The sequence below is a fragment of the Lissotriton vulgaris genome, chromosome 8 (genome assembly GCF_964263255.1).
Source record: "Lissotriton vulgaris chromosome 8, aLisVul1.2, whole genome shotgun sequence".
NCBI classification, from domain to species: domain Eukaryota; kingdom Metazoa; phylum Chordata; class Amphibia; order Caudata; family Salamandridae; genus Lissotriton; species Lissotriton vulgaris.
Window position 1 is genome coordinate 1141713381 of NC_141696.1, and position 18498 is coordinate 1141731878.

At 42.1% G+C, this 18498-nt stretch overlaps 1 protein-coding gene across 3 annotated transcripts in view; it reads right to left on the reverse strand.

The window, feature by feature from the left end:
- Window positions 1–18498, reverse strand: part of LRCH1 (leucine rich repeats and calponin homology domain containing 1) — a 798407-nt gene that overhangs the window by 276752 nt on the left and 503157 nt on the right. For all 3 annotated transcript variants that reach the window (XM_086934995.1, XM_086934996.1, XM_086934994.1), the window contains exon 10: window positions 9201–9268. In XM_086934995.1, coding sequence (XP_086791121.1) covers window positions 9201–9268 — 68 coding nt within the window. The remainder of the gene's footprint in view (window positions 1–9200; window positions 9269–18498) is intronic.

An 18498-nucleotide genomic window follows, 5' to 3' on the forward strand; every position in this document is an offset into this window, starting at 1 on the left:
CATGGCATGAAGGGCGGAACGTACCACATGCCCCCAGCGTTTGTCACGCCCCCAGCACACGCCCACAGCACAATGCAGACACGCCCACAAGGGACTACTTTGCTGGCACCGTTCTTTTACCTTTTAAATGTATATGGTGGGCGTCTGCATACCCTATGTCCTTCCGCTGCAACTGCCCTTTCCAATGCTGTATTGGGTGTTGTGATTGGTGCTGTGGTTCCTGAGATTACCCGCCTCAAAGGTTTGGGCTCTCTCTTTATTATATAAGTATAGCAGCCCGTCCCGACGTTGTCCGAGTATGAATTGCTGCCGGCCAGTAGTATATTCTTTTGTAGGATTTCGTTTTGATAGCATTTCTTATCTGTGACAGGCCTGTGAAACTCTCCGATTCACAGTGCACTGCTGATGCACTTAAGAGTGCGCGTTCAGTAGTGTGTGAACTTGAGTTTCCCTACTTTACTTTTCCTTGCAATATTATATAGCGCAAACTTGACAACATGGCATGAGCACAATTTACATTACAGAAGAACACATTCATTTGTGGTAGGCACGGGGAGACAAAGCGATTTGCCTGGAATCACAGGATGTTGAGCTGATGCCGAGATTCGAACGTAGCTCCCCAGCTCTAAAGTTCGCAATTCTAAAACTTGTGGCGGGAAGTGTGTCTAAAAGTGTATGTTAGTGCTGGCCATCAATGAGAGAGACCTGTGCATTTTTCAAATGGGTTGTGAAAAAATATGAGTATGTTGCTGGAGATGTGGGCCGCCATGCCACCAATGTACCTAACCGGGGAGGGTAAACACCCATTATTCCGCAACTTTCTTTCCGCATACTATCACTCCGCATACTTTCATTACGAAAGTACCATGACTCCGCAATGCCATTATAACGCATGGCATTACATTTTTTATGCTTTTACCACGCATACATTTACAACAAAATTCGTTGTAAAATGCATGAATGGTAAAAGCATGTTTTTTTTAATGTTTGGATAAGGTAAGTATGGGTATAGGGGTATATGTTTTGGGGTACTGAGATATATATTTTGGGGAGTTTCAGGGCTGTTATAGTTAGCTGGACATTTCACTTGTACAAAACCATTGAAATTCCTCCGTACTAACTATAACTCGAGCGCCCGCAATGCACTGCTGATGATGTCACATATTACATCATTCAATGCATGATCAGTGACATAACTGATTATGAAAAAACGACAAGGAGGCAGCAGTTTCCATTTTTTAGCAGCCACCCTATGGAACTCTCTGCCGCTAGCCCTCAGACAGAGCAAGGACCTTCTTGCCTTTAGAAAGGCATTTAAGACTCACCTCTTCACACAGGCATACTTGAAATAGAGACTTTCGTTGATTCACCCTTTGTTATGTTTTTTATCTCTTTCCAGCGCCAAGAAGCTCTCGGGCGTATGTGCGCTTTATAAATTTTAAATAACATAACATAACATAACATAACTGATGACATCACTGATGACATCTTAAATGACATCACTGATGACATCACTGATGACATCATCCAGTGAATGTGGTTTGGTTTGATATTTAAATATGTATTATATATATACCAATCTGTATTGAAGATGGAGTGGATATACAACGGTCTGGATGGAGGATTTTGTAGCTGTCTGACTGTCTGTTTAAGTGAGTAATTAAAAGTGTCTCACTTAATACATGGATTAGTAACTAAACTATGTGAATATGTGCATCACTGTCTCTGTTGTTGTATAACATGCTGCATCAGTTGGTCACTAACTACATGAGTGTGTATATTAGTTATTGATTAGTTGGGTGAGTATTTGTATGGGACACTGAGTTTGTGTGTGGTTGGAAGGGGGGTGTGTGTAACTCTATGCATAGATGTGTGTATAGGTTTAAGAGTGCATGTGGAAACAGTTGTTTGGGTGACTGAGTGTATTTATTTGTGTGTTGGTGAGCGAATATATGATTTAGTTGTAAATCTTCAACAAAGTAAAAAAATAAAAGGTTTTCTGAGTTTTTTTAAATGCTAATTTCTAACTATAATGTCTCCAAAACCTATGGTTTTTTCAGTGAATTTCAAAGCTTTTTTAAATACAAATTTCTAACTATAACGTCTCTGAAACCTATGGTTTTTCAGTGAATATATACATATATACATATATATATATATATATATATATATCCATATATATATATCCATCCTGTTGGAACCGTGTTAGCGGACTTAAGGGGATTGCGGTGCTCCCGGGGTCTGGACTGCGGTATCTGGCCCTCAAATCAGTCCTCAAAATTGGATGATACCGAGGAAACTTGCAGCGAAACACAGCAGAAGAAAGTGGTTTGTGACCAAAACGGGAGAAATGCACTACCCACTGGAGGGTTAAAAATGTGACAGTCGTTGGTAAACCACAGGTCCCAGAAGGCAATTTTAAAAGGAAGTGACTTCCATAATTGGGGCGGAACCTTCGGAAGGAGGCAAATATAAAAAAACATTGTAAAGCTCACCTGTGATACACGAACGATTGTTTTTTGGAGCGGGCACACCTGAGAAGAAGTTTCTAGTTGAAAAGACACATGTTGGTGAAGATCCCGTGTCCCGTTTGTTCTGCGCGCAATAAAGCATTGAAGGCAAGTCTGTGTGCGACTCACTTATCTCTTTGAGGGAGATTATTGTTGGAATATATATATATATATATATATATATATATATATATATATATATATATATATATATATAACCGCTCCACTCGCACCAGCACGGAGCAACAGAGAATTACTTACCTTCTTCTGCTTGGATTCTGTCCCTGCTAGTGTTAGGGGCGGTGACAGACTCTTAAAGTTAAGGCGATTGGAATCACAATATATTATAGACTTGTTAAGCAAAATGCCAACTGGACTTAACATGCATGAGGATTTAGCTGTGCATCTGGTATGATTACAGATATCCAAAGCTATCGATTATTGAATTGACTGCATCATTGCTTTATGTTTTCTGTTTGTTTCAACTGTGATGATGAACTGATTTCTAATAAGAATTATATTGTCCATGAGGGTTGTGGCATGTTGCAGATATTAGGATTGATTTATGCCCATCCAGGGCTTGATAACATGGAGATATGGGGCTCATGTGCTTCGTATAAATATTGTAGCCATATGACTTTTGAGATTATTTTGATCCAACTATTACATTATGCTGTTACATCTATATACTTGAACCCATTCCAAGATTGCGGATGCCGATTGAATTTGAGTTATTTTCACTTATATTTGCCCATCCAGGGCGGGATTTAGTATTACGTATGATAATCAGTTGCATTGTGTGGTGACTGTAGCCACATTGGGCTTTTTTGCATTTGAATATTAATTTATGCACTAGTACGAACATTAGTGTTCAGCACAATGCATTAGTATCCACTCTAAGATGGCGGCTGCCGATTTTGATTTAAGTCCTATCTTTATGTTTACTACTCGTGCAACGCGGGTGTTTAAATGTAAGTTGATGGAACCTCCCACTGTCTCATTACTGACGAAGGCCGAGTGCCGAAAGCGCTTTGTGTGAGATTAAAAACTTTGTGAATCCTATCTTTGGAGTGCTGCCTCCTGTTTCCCAACATTGCGGGGAGGGACTGTTGGAGCGGACATATATATATATATATATATATATATATATATATATATAAAGTTTCACAAGCACCCACGAGCGAGGCGCACTCTCTGTCAGCTCGCATCAGGTAAGGGAAAAACCAGCTGCATCCTGCGCCAGCAGAACCTGATGCGTTTCGGGCTCCGCCCTTAATCATAGGTTCTCTGCTGCTGAGTAACTGCCACCATAGAGACATCCGATGTTCAACCCCATTTTTATTCTTTATAACACACTCAGGTGAGTCAAATAATCCAAAGGTGTATTCTGGGATCGGTAGTCACAAAATACGAACCCCAGTGGGCTGGAAGGCAGTCACTTCAGTAATATTAAAGAACATCAAGGGTGCACTATTCCGTTACATGGCGAATCATAGTTGAGTTTCCAAAAGAATATTTCTTGGTGGGGTCACCCCGTGACAGGACAGTGTGACAAATCCTGCACTCCACTTTTGGAGCATTTACTTTTTTCTGGTCATTTGGAATGGAAAAAAACTTCCATATGAAGTGTTCTTTTATTTTCGGCTGAGGAACCTCTTCATCAATAAATTCATTTGAGTCATCTTCACTGCTGGATGGTCTGGCAGCCATGGTAATCCAAGATATTAATCCCACAAAGATCCGACAGCAAAAAGAAAGGTCTTGCAGTCACAAAAGTGAAAGAAGAAGTGAAGGAAATGGGTGGGGATTTCATTCTTTGTAAAAACAAAAACTTGTTAGCAACCAATGAAAAGAGTTATTTTAAGGTCACATGACTTGACGCGCTTACGCTGCGCGCACCGAAGCGCTTCCGGGGGCGTTTATGCGGCGCAAACATAGGCGCTTCCGGGGGCGTTCACGCGGCGCGAACGTAGGCGCTTCCGGGGGCGCTTATGCGGCACGCCTAAGTGACGTTTCGATAGCTTTACGGAAATGCAAAATCATTTTCATTTCGTAAATCAAAAATACTGCTTTCATAAGTATGGTACTAAATGTCTTCCATTATTATTTACTTTTCATACATATTTTTTTTTTTACGAACGAAGAAATAGCGCTGTCGGTGCGCTCTCGGGAGAGCTTACCGGTGCGCCCACCCTGAGCGCACCGGGAAAAAATGTAAATAAATATATATATATATATTTAACAAATTAAAAAAATATATATATATATATAATTAATTGTTGTAAAAAACAGCTAACAAAAAAAAGTAGTTGTAGGTTACAAAGTCGATATACAAATGAATTAGCTTTTAAAAAAACTATGAAATTCACTGAAAAAACCATAGGTTTCACAAACGTTATAGTTAGGAATTAGCTTTTAAAAAACCTTTGAAATTCAAAGGTTTTTTAAAAGCCAATTCCTAACTATAACGTTTGTGAAACCTATGGTTTTTTCAGTGAATATATATTTACACTATATATTTACACAACAAATCAGCTTCTCTTTTTGAACTGAAGAATGGAAAGCACTCTGGTCATCCGATTCAGAAAGTGTTTATTAGCAGACCCCCTGCTCCTCCAACAGACGCGTTTCTCCTTGCGGCTTCGTCAGTGTCGGCGTGTGTAACAAAAGGAAGCCATTATATTGCCCGTCATTCCCACACATCTCCAATAGACAGTGAAAAGGGACTTAACCTGTGTTTCCCAATACGGTGGCCATCTTTAAACATGTTTAAAGTGGGAAAAAAACCTTTTGACATAAGAAATGGTTTCAATAAAATGCAAGTGCATGGTTAAAAAGAATTCCTTTTTTACATTTCATTATATGTGCAATTCATGTAATGTGAAGGGGGAACATAAAGGAGAAATGTCCTAATTGTATTTCGTTTTTACAGGCAGCTGTTACCATTCATTATTACAAGTATATTGTCTGTCAAAATATACAATAGATTTTAACATCTTCCACAATCAATGCAATGTGGAAATAATTTTTTTCAACATTAAGCAGCTGCCACACCTAACAGTATCTAAAGGAATTTGTTGTTCCCCAGCTCGTTATTTATAACTCCCTGTATGGGCTAGCTCACCCGTTTTCTGGCCCTGTATGGGCTGTCCTACATGTTTTGTTTATTCTCACAGTGGGGAGAAATGTGTTGACAAATGATATTAATGTATCTATACCTATGATGTTCTTATGGAACTCAGGGAGAGATAGTTGTTATGTCTATTCTATTACTTGATGTGTGATCCCACACTTCAGAGAATAATCCCTCCCTGTCCTCTCATCTACTACTCTCAGACGTTTATTACTCCTGTCTCGATCTTTTTATAGGTGGACCCATAGCTCTTCATCGTTGTTCAGTCCCGTTGGCCATTTGCTCAGCAAATCTATGATATATTTGGACTCCAACACTCTTAGAGCCTTGACATGGTCACCCCCTCTTTCCTTTCTGTCCACTTGATCCAGACAGAAAAAGGTGAGCAGGTCCCTATCGCTGTTATGATGTGTCTCAAAGTGGCGTGCCATAGGGTACGTTTTTTCCCGATTTGTTATGGCACGCATGTGCTCTAGTACATGTTTTTTTGCAGGTGAATTGTGCTTTCGATATACCTCTTGGATCAGGGACATTCCAAGCAGTATACCGTGAAGTCCAAGTTGCAGTTGAGAAATTTTGTAATTTCTCTTGTCGGGCGTGGATCATTAGGTCTTCCTTCATACTTTGTTCTCTTTTTACTGTATTTGCAGGCCTTACAACATAGGCATGGAAAAAAAAACCTTTATAGGTTTCAACGTTGTAACTTTAGGTGGGCCCTTGAAATGGCTGTGTACCAGATGGTCGTTTAGCGATTGACAGCGTCTATAGGTTATGGACGGATGTGGAGGTATAATTCTTTTTAAAGTGGCATCTGTTTGTAAGATGTGTCAATTTTTGTTAAATACATGTACCAATTCTCCTGATCGCATGCTAAAATTGGTATTCATCCGTGTTATTCCTTCTGGTTCTGTCTTAGTCTTATCCCACAGTAGATCTTTCCTGTCAATTAATTCCACTCTACTTATTGCATTCCCCAATATGGTTTTGGAATAGCCCCTTTCTCTGAATCTCATTGTGGCATCATCCCTTGCTTTTTGAAATAATTCACTGCCAGAGCAGTAACGCTTCAGGCGGAGTAATTCTCCAAAGGGAATATTCCGAATTAAGCTTTTGGGATGGTGGCTTGCCGCATGTAACACAGCATTGCCTGCCGTGGGCTTTCTGTAGAGTTTAGTGTGTAGTGTATTGCCTACCACATAGACCTCTAGGTCCAGATAGTTCACCGAAGTGTTGCTAATGGTACTGGTGAACTTTAGATTGAGCTCATTGCTGTTTAACACGGCAACATACTCCTCAGCAGAAGCCCTATTGCCACGCCAAACAACAAAGAGATCGTCAATATATCTGGCCCAGATCATAATTTGGTCCAGCCATTTTTCATTGGCCGCGCCCCACGTGCTGCTCCCACCAGCCAACGAACAAGTTTGCATAGCTGGGGGCGAAGCATGTACCCATGGCCGTCCCACGTGTTTGCCTGTACAGAGTTTGTGCAAATAGGAAGATGTTATTTTCAAGACAGAATTCCGTCGTTGTCAGGAGCATACAGTTATGTTGGTGATACTTGAGGGGCTTGCTGCCCAAAAACCAGCTCAAAGCAGAAAGGCAATCTTGTGACCTATACAAGTATATAAATTGGCGGCATCCAGTGTAAAATATATATATATATATATATATATATATATTCACACATCCACAAAACTCCATTGATATAGCACAGGTCGGTCCTTGAATGTGATGAAGGTGGAGCTTATCAATCAATCAGTATTTGTAAAGCACAGCACTATCATCCCTAGGTGTACCCAGGCGCTGAGGGTGTCATGTCGCTGTGGAAAAGCCAGGTCTTGAGCATCGTTCTGAGGCCCCCCAGGGAAAGTGCTGTTCGGAGGTGGAGGAGCAGGTTGTTCCAGGTCCTGACAGTGATGTAGGAGAAGTAGCGGCCCCGCTACGGCTGTGTCGGATGTAGGGGGGTGAGAGGGCCACTGAGGCAAAGTACAGGTGTCTTGATGGAAAATGGAAGTTCAGTTGGTGGTTGATGTAGGATGGTCCTTGGTCATGAAGAGCTTTGTAGGAGTGTGTGAGAATCTTGAACCCTGCATCTCTTCTGGATGGGCAGCCAGTGGAGGTTACGGAGTTGTGGAGTGATGTGGGTCCATTTGGGGAGGTCCAGGATGACAGCTGGCAGCAGTATTCTGTATGGGCTGGAGTCATCAGAGGAGGTGGGTGGAGATACCCGAGTAGAGAGTGTTGCTGTAGATGAGACGGCTAGTGATGAGTGCCTCTGTGATGGTCTTTCTGATGTTGATCGTGATGCATCTGATGATTCGGCAGAGCATGCGAAGGGTGTGGAAGCAGGAGGAGGTGACTGCATTGACTTGTCATTTCATGGTCAGTTGGTTGTCTATGATAATGCAGAGGTTGCATGCATGGCCGGTCGGTGTGAGTGAAGGGCTGAGTTCTGCTGGCCATCAGCTGTGGTCCCAGGCGGGGTATTCTGGCAGATGATTAGAACTTCCATTTTGTCAGAGTTCAGTTAGAGACAGCTGTCTCTCATCCATTTGGCTACGTTGGTAATGGTGTTGTGGAAGTTGGTTTTGTTGTTGGAGGTGTCCTCAGTGAGCAAGAATATCAGTTGAGTGTTGTCTGTGTAGGACATTATGTTTTTTTCCGTAGGATCTGATGACATCTGCGAGGGAGCTCAGGTAGATGTTGAACAAGGTGGGGCTGAGGAATGATCCTTGTGGTATGCTGCATATGATGTCCTTTGTTGTGGAGGTGTAGGGGCCAGTTGGGTGATGTGTGTGTGTGTTCTGTGAGGAAGGAGGCGATCCATTTGAGGGCGTTTTGCTGTATGGCGATATTGTTCCATCTGTCGATGAGTGTGAGATGGGAGATGGTGTTGAACGCAGCAAAGTGGTCGAGAAGGATCAGAGCCACCTTTTCTCCACAGTCAAGGTTCGTTCTGATGTCATCTGCGGCAGCGATCAGCATGATCTCAGCATTGTGTCTGGCGCAGAATCCCGATTGAGAGGTGTCGAGGAGGTGGTGGTTTTCTAGGTATTCGGTTTATTAGATACTAAATAGCAGTGTAGCACATCTAAGAGTTTTAGCTGTACAACAGCCTTGGTCACAATGTCAGGCTTCATCTTATGTTTCCTTTTTAAAATCACATGCAGTTTACCAAAGATAAACTTAAAAGACATACTGTGACAGTCACCTTGTCAATATATCTCAGCAATATATATAGTTATATATATATATAGCCAAATGTATGCTATATCTTCAAGAAATCCACAAACTGTACTAATCTGGTCCGTTTAAAGCCCCTTTTTGTAAATGTGTTTTACGTGGGAATCCTAAAAATCTGGCATGGAGGTCAAATTTCCGAACATCTGTTAGGCACCTCTTATGCAATACATGTTTTGTAACTTATTCAGTCCAATGCAATATATGTGACTCTGCACATGTTCTATTACAAAACAGCAAAACACACATGTGCTCCACAAAGAGCAGTCTCAAGATACCCAATTAATTATGGTGAACAGCGATTTACCACTCACATCTCTTCTTCAGCCCAGTGAACATCCTCTTCGATTTGCAAGGGTTCGTCCAGATCTTCTGAGGTACCCTGAGAAAAGGTAGTGAAGGAGGTAATTTATTAAGGTGTACATGTAGCATTAAAATGTACACGACAAGGATCAATAGCATTTACACATCAAATGAGGATGAATAAGCAAACCACAAGGCAATGGTTGGGCTTTTTCAGGACAGCACTGCTCAAGACACCCTACAGAGCACCTGCTTTAACTGGAGAAATCGTATTCACATGATCGCGACTAAGGCAGACAATGCACAGCCATGCAGCTGGTTGTAGCCACCATTTTTGACCTTGTCCACACTTGAGATGCGATCTTCGACTTCATTGCACAAAGGAGGTAAAAGGCGGTTGGACACAATGCTAAACCTGTTAGAGGGAGTTATTAAAGTGTTACATTTGTACATGTTGAACTGCGTCTGCATGACTGGTCCACAGAGCGATGATGTCGTTTGCATAATTCCAAATAGTGGGCCTGATTCACGAAAGCATTTATGAGTATGGGAAGTATTACTACAAGAATGCTCTTACATCCCTTGGTGACTCGCCCCTGAAACGTCCAACTTCATATTACTAAAAGTGTAAAGAGGGCAGAGTTCTTTATTTGTAGTAATTATATGTGAATATTTCCGGAATATTCATAATAACAATTAAACTGAAAACAGTCAGAAAACGTAAAATAGTGTCACTGGACTACTAGTTCACCAATTCCAAATTTAATTTCTGAACAGGCCCCCACTATCTTTACATTCGGCCATCTTTGGAAAATGACACAACAATTTAATGGCAACTTAATGTATTACCCTGTTATTTTTTTAATGTGAGCGCTCATTTAGATAAGGAAGCAACAACTGCCAGGCCTTGTCCTTCCCAACCAAAAAGCGCTGCTCATGTAAATGAACTGTGTCATTAGTGAACCACTGGATTGTTCTTCACTTGCTTAACTCCTTTTAGCCTATTTCCTGCAATCCCAAAGTCATAACTGCATATTAGAGGAATCTTTCAAGGGAAGGGGGTATTTTAGTCTTTCTTCTCTTGCTGTGCTCCGTCTGTTATGTAGTGGCTTATCTATTTAGTTTGATGTCACTGAGGCTGTAAAATATACACCTCTGTATTGACATGTTGAGTCATTTATATGTTGTTATATAGGTAACAAAATTAAGGACGAAACATATGTAAGGTGAGAAAATAGCTAAAGCAAAAAGAGTATCCGTTAAAATGGCTTTTCATTGTGGAAACTCTACGTTTTGTGCATTTATAAAATATAATCTATACACATAAATAGTACATCCAACCACGGCAATGGTCACAATACAAGATAAAAAGAAACTGCACCCAGCAGGAAAGAACAGACAGAACACCTCTCTCGTCTTCTAGCATCATGGAGACAGCAACAAAAGATTTGCACGTCAGACATCAGTCTACAACTTCAAAACGAGCGATAATTTAATACTCTCAGAATAAGGTGCCGTTTTTTTTTAATCTAACCACTACCTGATTGCAATTTACTTTATGATCACCCCCATTAATCATGTATTGTTCACTCCTTCAGCTAATTGTTTATGCAAAGAGAATGCTAAAAACAACCCATTTACTTCAACAAACCGAAAACGTAATGATCAAGACCTAAGTTGACTGATAGTCACTGTTGGTGATTAACTAAAGTTCAATATTAAGCTCTATCCTAAAATGAGAACTATTACTGCTACGCTACTGGGGAAAGTGCGCGTAATTTCTAATATAACATAGGAATACTAACAATCAGTTTGGTCATGGTCTCCCAATAATTAGGCCACTTTAATCCTTCTTCTAATCATTCAAACTGAAAGAAAGTTAAAACAATCCATGTTCTGGTCGAATTACTTCTTATAGCTTATACAGCGAGGATGCTAAACATTACTCATTCTATGCAGGGACTAAAGCACAGAGCAGCTGAGGGTTCAACGGCAGACTGACTGATCATGGCTATTTATGCAGGAAATGGGAACAGTGTCAGAACTGGTTAGAATTCTAAGCTTAATAGTCAGTAAAGTGTTTGCTACATTTTCCCAGACTGCTGAATGATAGTTACCCTGGCAAATCTTTAATTCTTTGACTGCCAAGTCCATATATCGTGTAAACCTGCAAATCAGGCCAGGTGAGGACCAGTCCCTTCAGAAGAGGCTGCCATGGCTTTATCATTCCTGCAAGCACCAATCCCTATAAAGCAGGTCCTTAGAGCATCTTTTGAAAACCTAGTGAGAACAGGCATAAGTAAACAACATGTGCTAAAGACTCAACTCACCAACCACATACTCTACAACAGTTACGTTACGTAGTCTTTGGTTCATGCTCCAATAATTCTGTGGGCAAGGAGAGCAGTAGGACGGTGCTGTAGATGTCCTTGTGACAGGTTCGCAAGCTCCTCCGTGCTCTTTCCAAATCAGATATCAATTGCAGCAATCCAAGCGAGGATCTTAAATGCACTGTACTCAGTTGTTATTCCATTCCTCCTTCAGCACCATCTCGTTAAGTATTTTGTCTAAATTGGGCGTGCCATTTTTCTGGTGTTCACATAATTCATTCCAGATCCTTTATTTTTTTATAAATCGTGGGCTTCGGTTTTAAAATTGTAAACAATATTTTAAAAATGGAAGATCTGCAAGTGTTGCAAGGTGAAGTGGGCCAAATTCCAATCGGAGTTGGTTAGTGGGAGTACTGTTTGGCAGACCAAACAAACTGTATATAGCTCTCAAGAAGATTTTTTGAGTTCTCTGCGTAGCTTTGTTCCATATGAAGCTGAGCCATGGGTTACTGATGGAATGACTTTCACCCTGAGTAACTCACAAATGGCGGTACCCTTCGGACTATTAAGGTTCCAATAAAGTTTCCTTAAATGGTGTTGGAAATAGCGTGCACTGTCGCAAATAGCCTGTAGCTGAGTCTTTAAGCTTATACTTGCCGCACACCAAAATATAAGAATGAGTCTGTTAATGTTATCTTTCTCTTCCGAACAACCACATGTCTATACGTTGTTTTCACTAAGGGCATAACCTTTGTTTTTGTCAACTCCAGTTTTAGTTTGTTTCATCATTATCGCTATACCGAGACTTGTTAATGCCCTTTGTTCACCAACTGGAGTGCTGTCAAGCAGCACAGAATCATCTACATATTGAAGAGCAGCTTTGCGTAGGGTACTGAGTTTCAGCAGAAAAGTTGCAATCTTCCTGACACTTGGTATATCAACAAGATCACAACAGCACACATAATAACAAACAATACACCCAAATGTACACACTTCCTAGAGTGGCACATGAGTGCATAGATATACAAATGAGACCAGAACTTAGAAGTCACAGAGCAAACAGCAATACATTCAAAGTAACATCCAAAAAGAACACTAAGCACACACCCAACACATATTTGTGTCACAACCACAACAGTGACATCCTCCAACAGAAGACGTCAAAACAACACACATTCAGAACACCTCATTAAGGCCACAACATCATTTAATTGTTAATAATATAATATACCTCTTAAAGACGACACACAGTCTAAGCCAGCACCACAGCTAGACTGATTTACTGCTGCTACTGCGGTCACTTGCGAGAGTTCGTATTCTCAGGTACTTCATACCCACAGCTCCTTCACGTACCGTTCCACAAGACAGCGCACATATGGTGAACCTCGCTGGCTATGCACACAAAACATCACTACCGATGTTCACTACAAACTCATACACAAAATATATATATATTGGCTTTCAGAAGTGCTGAGTCTAATCAGACGGACAGCACACCGTTCTGGCTTGAAGGTACCTGGACCTTACAGGTCTGCCATACTAACGGAAATACGGTGAATATTGTCAAGAGAAGAAGATAAAGCATTTTTTTACGTTTTAATTTTCATGTTTTATGACTTTTGGTGCATTTTGAGCTGCTATTTCATATTTCGTTTTTTTTAAATTGTATTTTAGAATGGTTTGCGAATACAATTTATAGTTGCTCAGAACTTTAAAAACCGTGATTTCTTGATGTAGCTGATCTATACGATCGTGCATTGATACGCAGCTGTGGGTCGATGTAGAGAAAGCATCTTCCGAGGGAACCCATCTGGATTCAGTTCCGGTCCTGTTGAACTAAGGGACAGGCTAAACTGGCAGATTCAGGTAGACAAAAAGAGGTTTTTATTTCTTCTTCTTAACTTTGGGGGGTAAAAATTGAGCGAATGGGTTGTGGATTTGCAGCCATATACGCAGACTTGGGTTTGGAGCTGTTTAGCTTAAGCCAACTTAATCCTATTCGTCCTCCAGGTCCTTCCAGGTATTCTATACATTAAGAAATGTTATGTGGCTGAAGAGGCTATGGTAGTTTCTCATCGTCATTTGTGAGGCATGATAGGCCACGCCCTTTGAGGGTTAACACGAGTGGTACAGCGTACAGGTTGCTCTCGGATTGTCGCAGAGGAAGTCTTATGTAGTCCACATAGAAAATAAAGAGTAATTAAAAACAAGCATCTGCAATGCAATAGGTCTCACATTTACTTGAGTTTGAGCTATTGGCACTGTAAATGATAATGCCTTTTACTTATGTTTTGCTTTTTAAAACATAAATAAAAGGCATTGTCATTTACAATACCAATAGCTTAAACTCTCGCAAATGCGAGACTTATTGCATTCCAAATGCTTGACCCTCCTTCCCTCCAGCAGTAAGAGAAACTCATCACAGAAAATAGTGCTAACAGACTATAGAAGACTACTGTGTAACAACCGAAGTAAAAGGGCCAGTCCTCATGGGAGGTTACAAATGAAGACAAGTCAGTATTAAGGAGGGACTAGCAAGCCTAATAACGAATCGGAAGCCAGCATTTACGAAGGACAATGACACAAGCCAATAACAAATATGGGCGGAGAGTGGGTGGGGCTTCAAGTACATACTCCAATACAGCATGGCTCGCAGAGCACCGCATGCGCTGCCTGTGCTCGACCTAATAATCCCAGCTGCCAAAAAAGGCTGAAATCCAAGGCTGAGCAGCTCATCACATGATGGATGCACCAGTCCAATGTACATACTTTTTTGAAGATCAGCAGGACACATGACATTTTAATGGGAGCTTAGGTGTGACTTGATCAGCCATTCTGGCAGGACGGGAAGGAGGAGCTGGACCCAGCCTCACACCTGAATAAGCTGTGTCCTGTTCTCATACATAGGGCTACATACCTCCCCTGTAGTGAGTCTGGAGCCAAGGTGGGAAGATCGGACCTCTATGCACTTCAAAGGCCTGTCTTTGAAGTCTCCCTCACTGCAAAGGCACAAATGGGTATAAGTACTCGACCTCTGACAACACCATTTCAGTACACTTCTGGACCTGCGAGGACTGCCAGAAAGAAGGACTGCAGTGCTGCTGAAGGACTGCCACTCAGCTGGACTCCTGCCTTTTTGTGCTGCCCTGCTGTCTGCTGTTTCCCTGCCTGGGTGAGAAAGACTGGACCTTAATCACTTGAACCCAGAGTGACTCTAAGGGCTAGCTGGCTGATCTGAAGTCTCTGGGGCATAAAAGACTTCCAGCCACCCTGCTTCTGCACCGAGACTCTGCCATCTGTGAGGCTGCAGAGTCAAGTGGTACCACCCCAGTCCTAGACCCTTTGAAGTGGGCCCAGGCATTTCCTGCAGCAGTACCCACGCATCGCAATGCCAGTTGTGCCCCCCAGGTATTAAATGCACAGCGTGGATGTATGCAGCGGACGTGCCGCTGGCGCGCCAAAGGGAAGCCCGTCTGCGCCCGTCCGCGCCTGGACGTCACCAGGGGCCAGGCATTCTTCCCCACTTTAACCACACAGGTTCGCCTACTCTCGTGAAGCCCTGTTCACTTTGCGACATGAAGCTTCCTGTGGTAAACAGAACTGGGCACCAGATGCCTGCCCTTCACACTGTAATCGGTGCACCTTCAAGGTCAGCCCCTACCTGCGGCCCGTAGCCTCCACCTCTAATGCAAAGGATTATATAATCTGTAGCTTAAATTGCCGCTCCTTGACTAAGCACTATGCAGAGGTGCTCGACCTCCTACATGAAGGGTATCCTGATGTCCTATTTCTCACAGAGACCTGGCTTTCCAATGACTCCATTGCCATACTAGCCCTGGCCCTTCCCATTGGTTATGCCATGAACAACTTGAACAGAGCTGGGGGAAGAGGGATTGCAATCATATACAAATCTGCCTATACCAGTAGCATTACCCCTAAAGACATTCCCGATTGTGAAAGCGGACTGTTTAAATTGTGCTGTCCGACAATTTTACCTTGCTCAGGGCTACTCATTTACCGTCCGCTTGGCACATCAAAAATCTTCAGAGAAGCCCTAGCAAACGCTGTCACTACACTAGCTCTTCAGACAGCCAACTTTAAAGTTATAGGTGACCTGAACCTCCACCTGGAGTCACAGGAGACAGCTGACATTTGCAATTTCCTTGGTGACATGGCAGACTTCCAACTGGTTCAACTCGTCCCAGGGCCAACCCATCTAGCCAGGCAACTCATGGACCCTATCTTCTTGAACCTTCAGTCCTTAGAGGTGCAGGCCCCCCTCCCCATGTCCTGGACTGATCACTCCCTCGTCTCCCAATGGATAGCACTAGCTGGTCCCAAATCGCAACCGCACCGCAGCCCCTCACTCAAAAGTCCTTGGCACAAACTAGACCCCGTCGCCTTTAATGCTGCCCTAAGGTCCCAGCCCCCAGAACGGCTTACTAACATTGAAGCAACTAATAAATCTTTCCTGGGGTGGGTCATGCATTCACTGGATAATTGCATACCGGCCAAACTAACCCACCCCAAATGTGTGCGGGCTAATGCCTGGTTTAATGAGCCACTCACTACAGCTAGGAAGATCTATAAGGTCCTATGACCTGGTGGCAAGGCACGGTATAGAACTGCGATCAAAGCATACCATAAATTAGTCTGCCAACATGATCACCACAAGCAGCAACCCCACCAAAACTAAATTACACTCGAAGGATATGGTAAAATCGCCCTGATTCCTGACAGTCCCATATCCTCCAATATACAATACGAAGTACTGGCCAATTTTTAGAGCATATCTACAGCAGCTTCTGCCCTGGGAATACACCCTGCTTTGAAGGAGACTGCCCTTTGGCCTTGAGACCCACTCCCTTCCCCTGTTTCCTCCTACCTCCCTCAAAGCCCTGGAAACTCGTTTGCCAAGGTAAAATCAGGGTTTCCAGAAGACCCTCTGAAATCGGACTACTTCTTAAAATTCCAACTTTGTCTTCTACCCGTGTCCCTATCATCGACGTCAATCCCTAAGTCGTGGAAATACACCAACGTTGTTCCTCTACTGAAAAAGCCAACTTTGGAGGTGTCCAAGCCTGAAATCTTTCGTCAGATTTCGCTGCTCCAGTTTCTATCCAAAATCATGAAAACTTTTGTCAACTCTATTTGTACCCACTAACTGGAAATCAACTCAATGCTGGATCCATCTCAAAATGGCTCCCGGCTGCGACATGGCACTGAGTCCGCTCTGCTACAAATTAGATGAACTGTTGTGTCCTTCCCAATTCATTCCCGACTACACTTACTCCTGTATGGCCAATATGTCATTTCATTGGAGTTTAATGAGAGTTATTGTGCCATGGGCCTCTGTCCTTTTGTTTGGCGAGATTATCAGATACTATGAAGTTCATGTGTGTTCTCTTCCAAAATGACAGCCCGCTATGTCTCCTCCCCATCTATCTGAACTTTCTTAGTATGAAGTTAGCTTTATAAGTATTTTGTTTTGCTTTGAGGTTCTTTGTTTTCTACTGCTGGTTGTATCATATTATGCAATGGTATAATGACATGCTTTTGCAAAAACACTAAATAAAGATGATGAAAAAAGAAGGGGAAGATCTATCTAAAACCATCCGCAATAGGAGATATGTCAATTTAAGTACAAACCACAGACACAGGCCTGTGTACAGGCTTCTAGATTGTAGTATTGAGGATGAAGAGTAATATGAAAAATGTATTGCAGAATGGATGAACAAGCGGAGAAGAAGGAACTGAATGAAGACTAAAGAGAGAAGGAAGAACAGAAGGTTCAGGGTATGCATTGGATAATGTTTTGGTGATGAGACTAATAGGACTAGATCTAGAATTTCAAACTTTGTGATGGTACGATTAAAAATATGAGGGATTACGTCAACTGACACGCATAGGGGGAGCCAATGAGAGTCAAGGAGAGCTGGATCCAAGCCAGACTTCTATAATATTTACAGAGGGAAAAAAATCAAACAACGAGCACTATTTACAGACAAAATTATAAAAGTACAGGAGGAGATGTTACTCTATCCTTGAATGTATTTTTTTTTAAATTCACAAACTTTCCCAAGAGTATGCCTGGAAAGCTGCATGAGGCGCAGGTTTCAATTGTACTCCAGGGAATGTCATGTGACTTTTCCCGGTGAGTCATTTTCCCATTGGCAAGGAGTTTCCAGTGTAAATGCACATTTCTTTGTTTTTCAGTTGGAAAAACTCTCCTCCGGACCCACTGTAAGTCTGGAGGGGGATGATCTATTCCCCTTTTTATCCTGGAAGGAGAAGTAAAAATCTTAAACCATTGCCAGTCGAAGCGAAGTTTGGAATACCTACAAACGCTACATATCTGTGGACATTTAAAAACTCTGAAAGCATACCACACCTTGAAACGCCTACTTGTAACCCCAGGAGTTGGATGTACATCTTTGATTTTCTGCACATGTGTGTGTGTGTATTCCTGGTATGCATAAAAAAGGTAAATGTGGTCAAACATATTTGTGTGACTAAATTTCCCCTAGTGAATTGCGCCCAAAGAATACAAATATGGAACTCACTTACATAAACAGTCGTTATGCGGAAAATCTGGCTTGACGAGGCCCTCTTTGGACTGACGGAGACCCTTGGACTGAGAGACAGGGCCTGTTGGGAACTCAAATCAGTCTGATAAGTTTTGGCTAGGGAATGATCCCGAACACCAAATACATTTTACATAGGGAGTTTTGGCTAAGTTAGAAAATTTAAGTTTCACCACCTCAATGTAGGAAGCCTCTGGACGGGGAATGTTCTGAAACTGATAGCCAGGAGGACTACCTCCATGATGGCTGCAATAGAGGAATGTCACCACCAACTCTTTAACTGCTTAAAACGTAGAGCTAGGGGTCCGAGGCGAATTAAAATTCTTTTTTGCATCACTCCGAAAACGGAGCATGAATGAGGATGGCGCTCAAGCCCAAGCAATGGGATGGTTTGC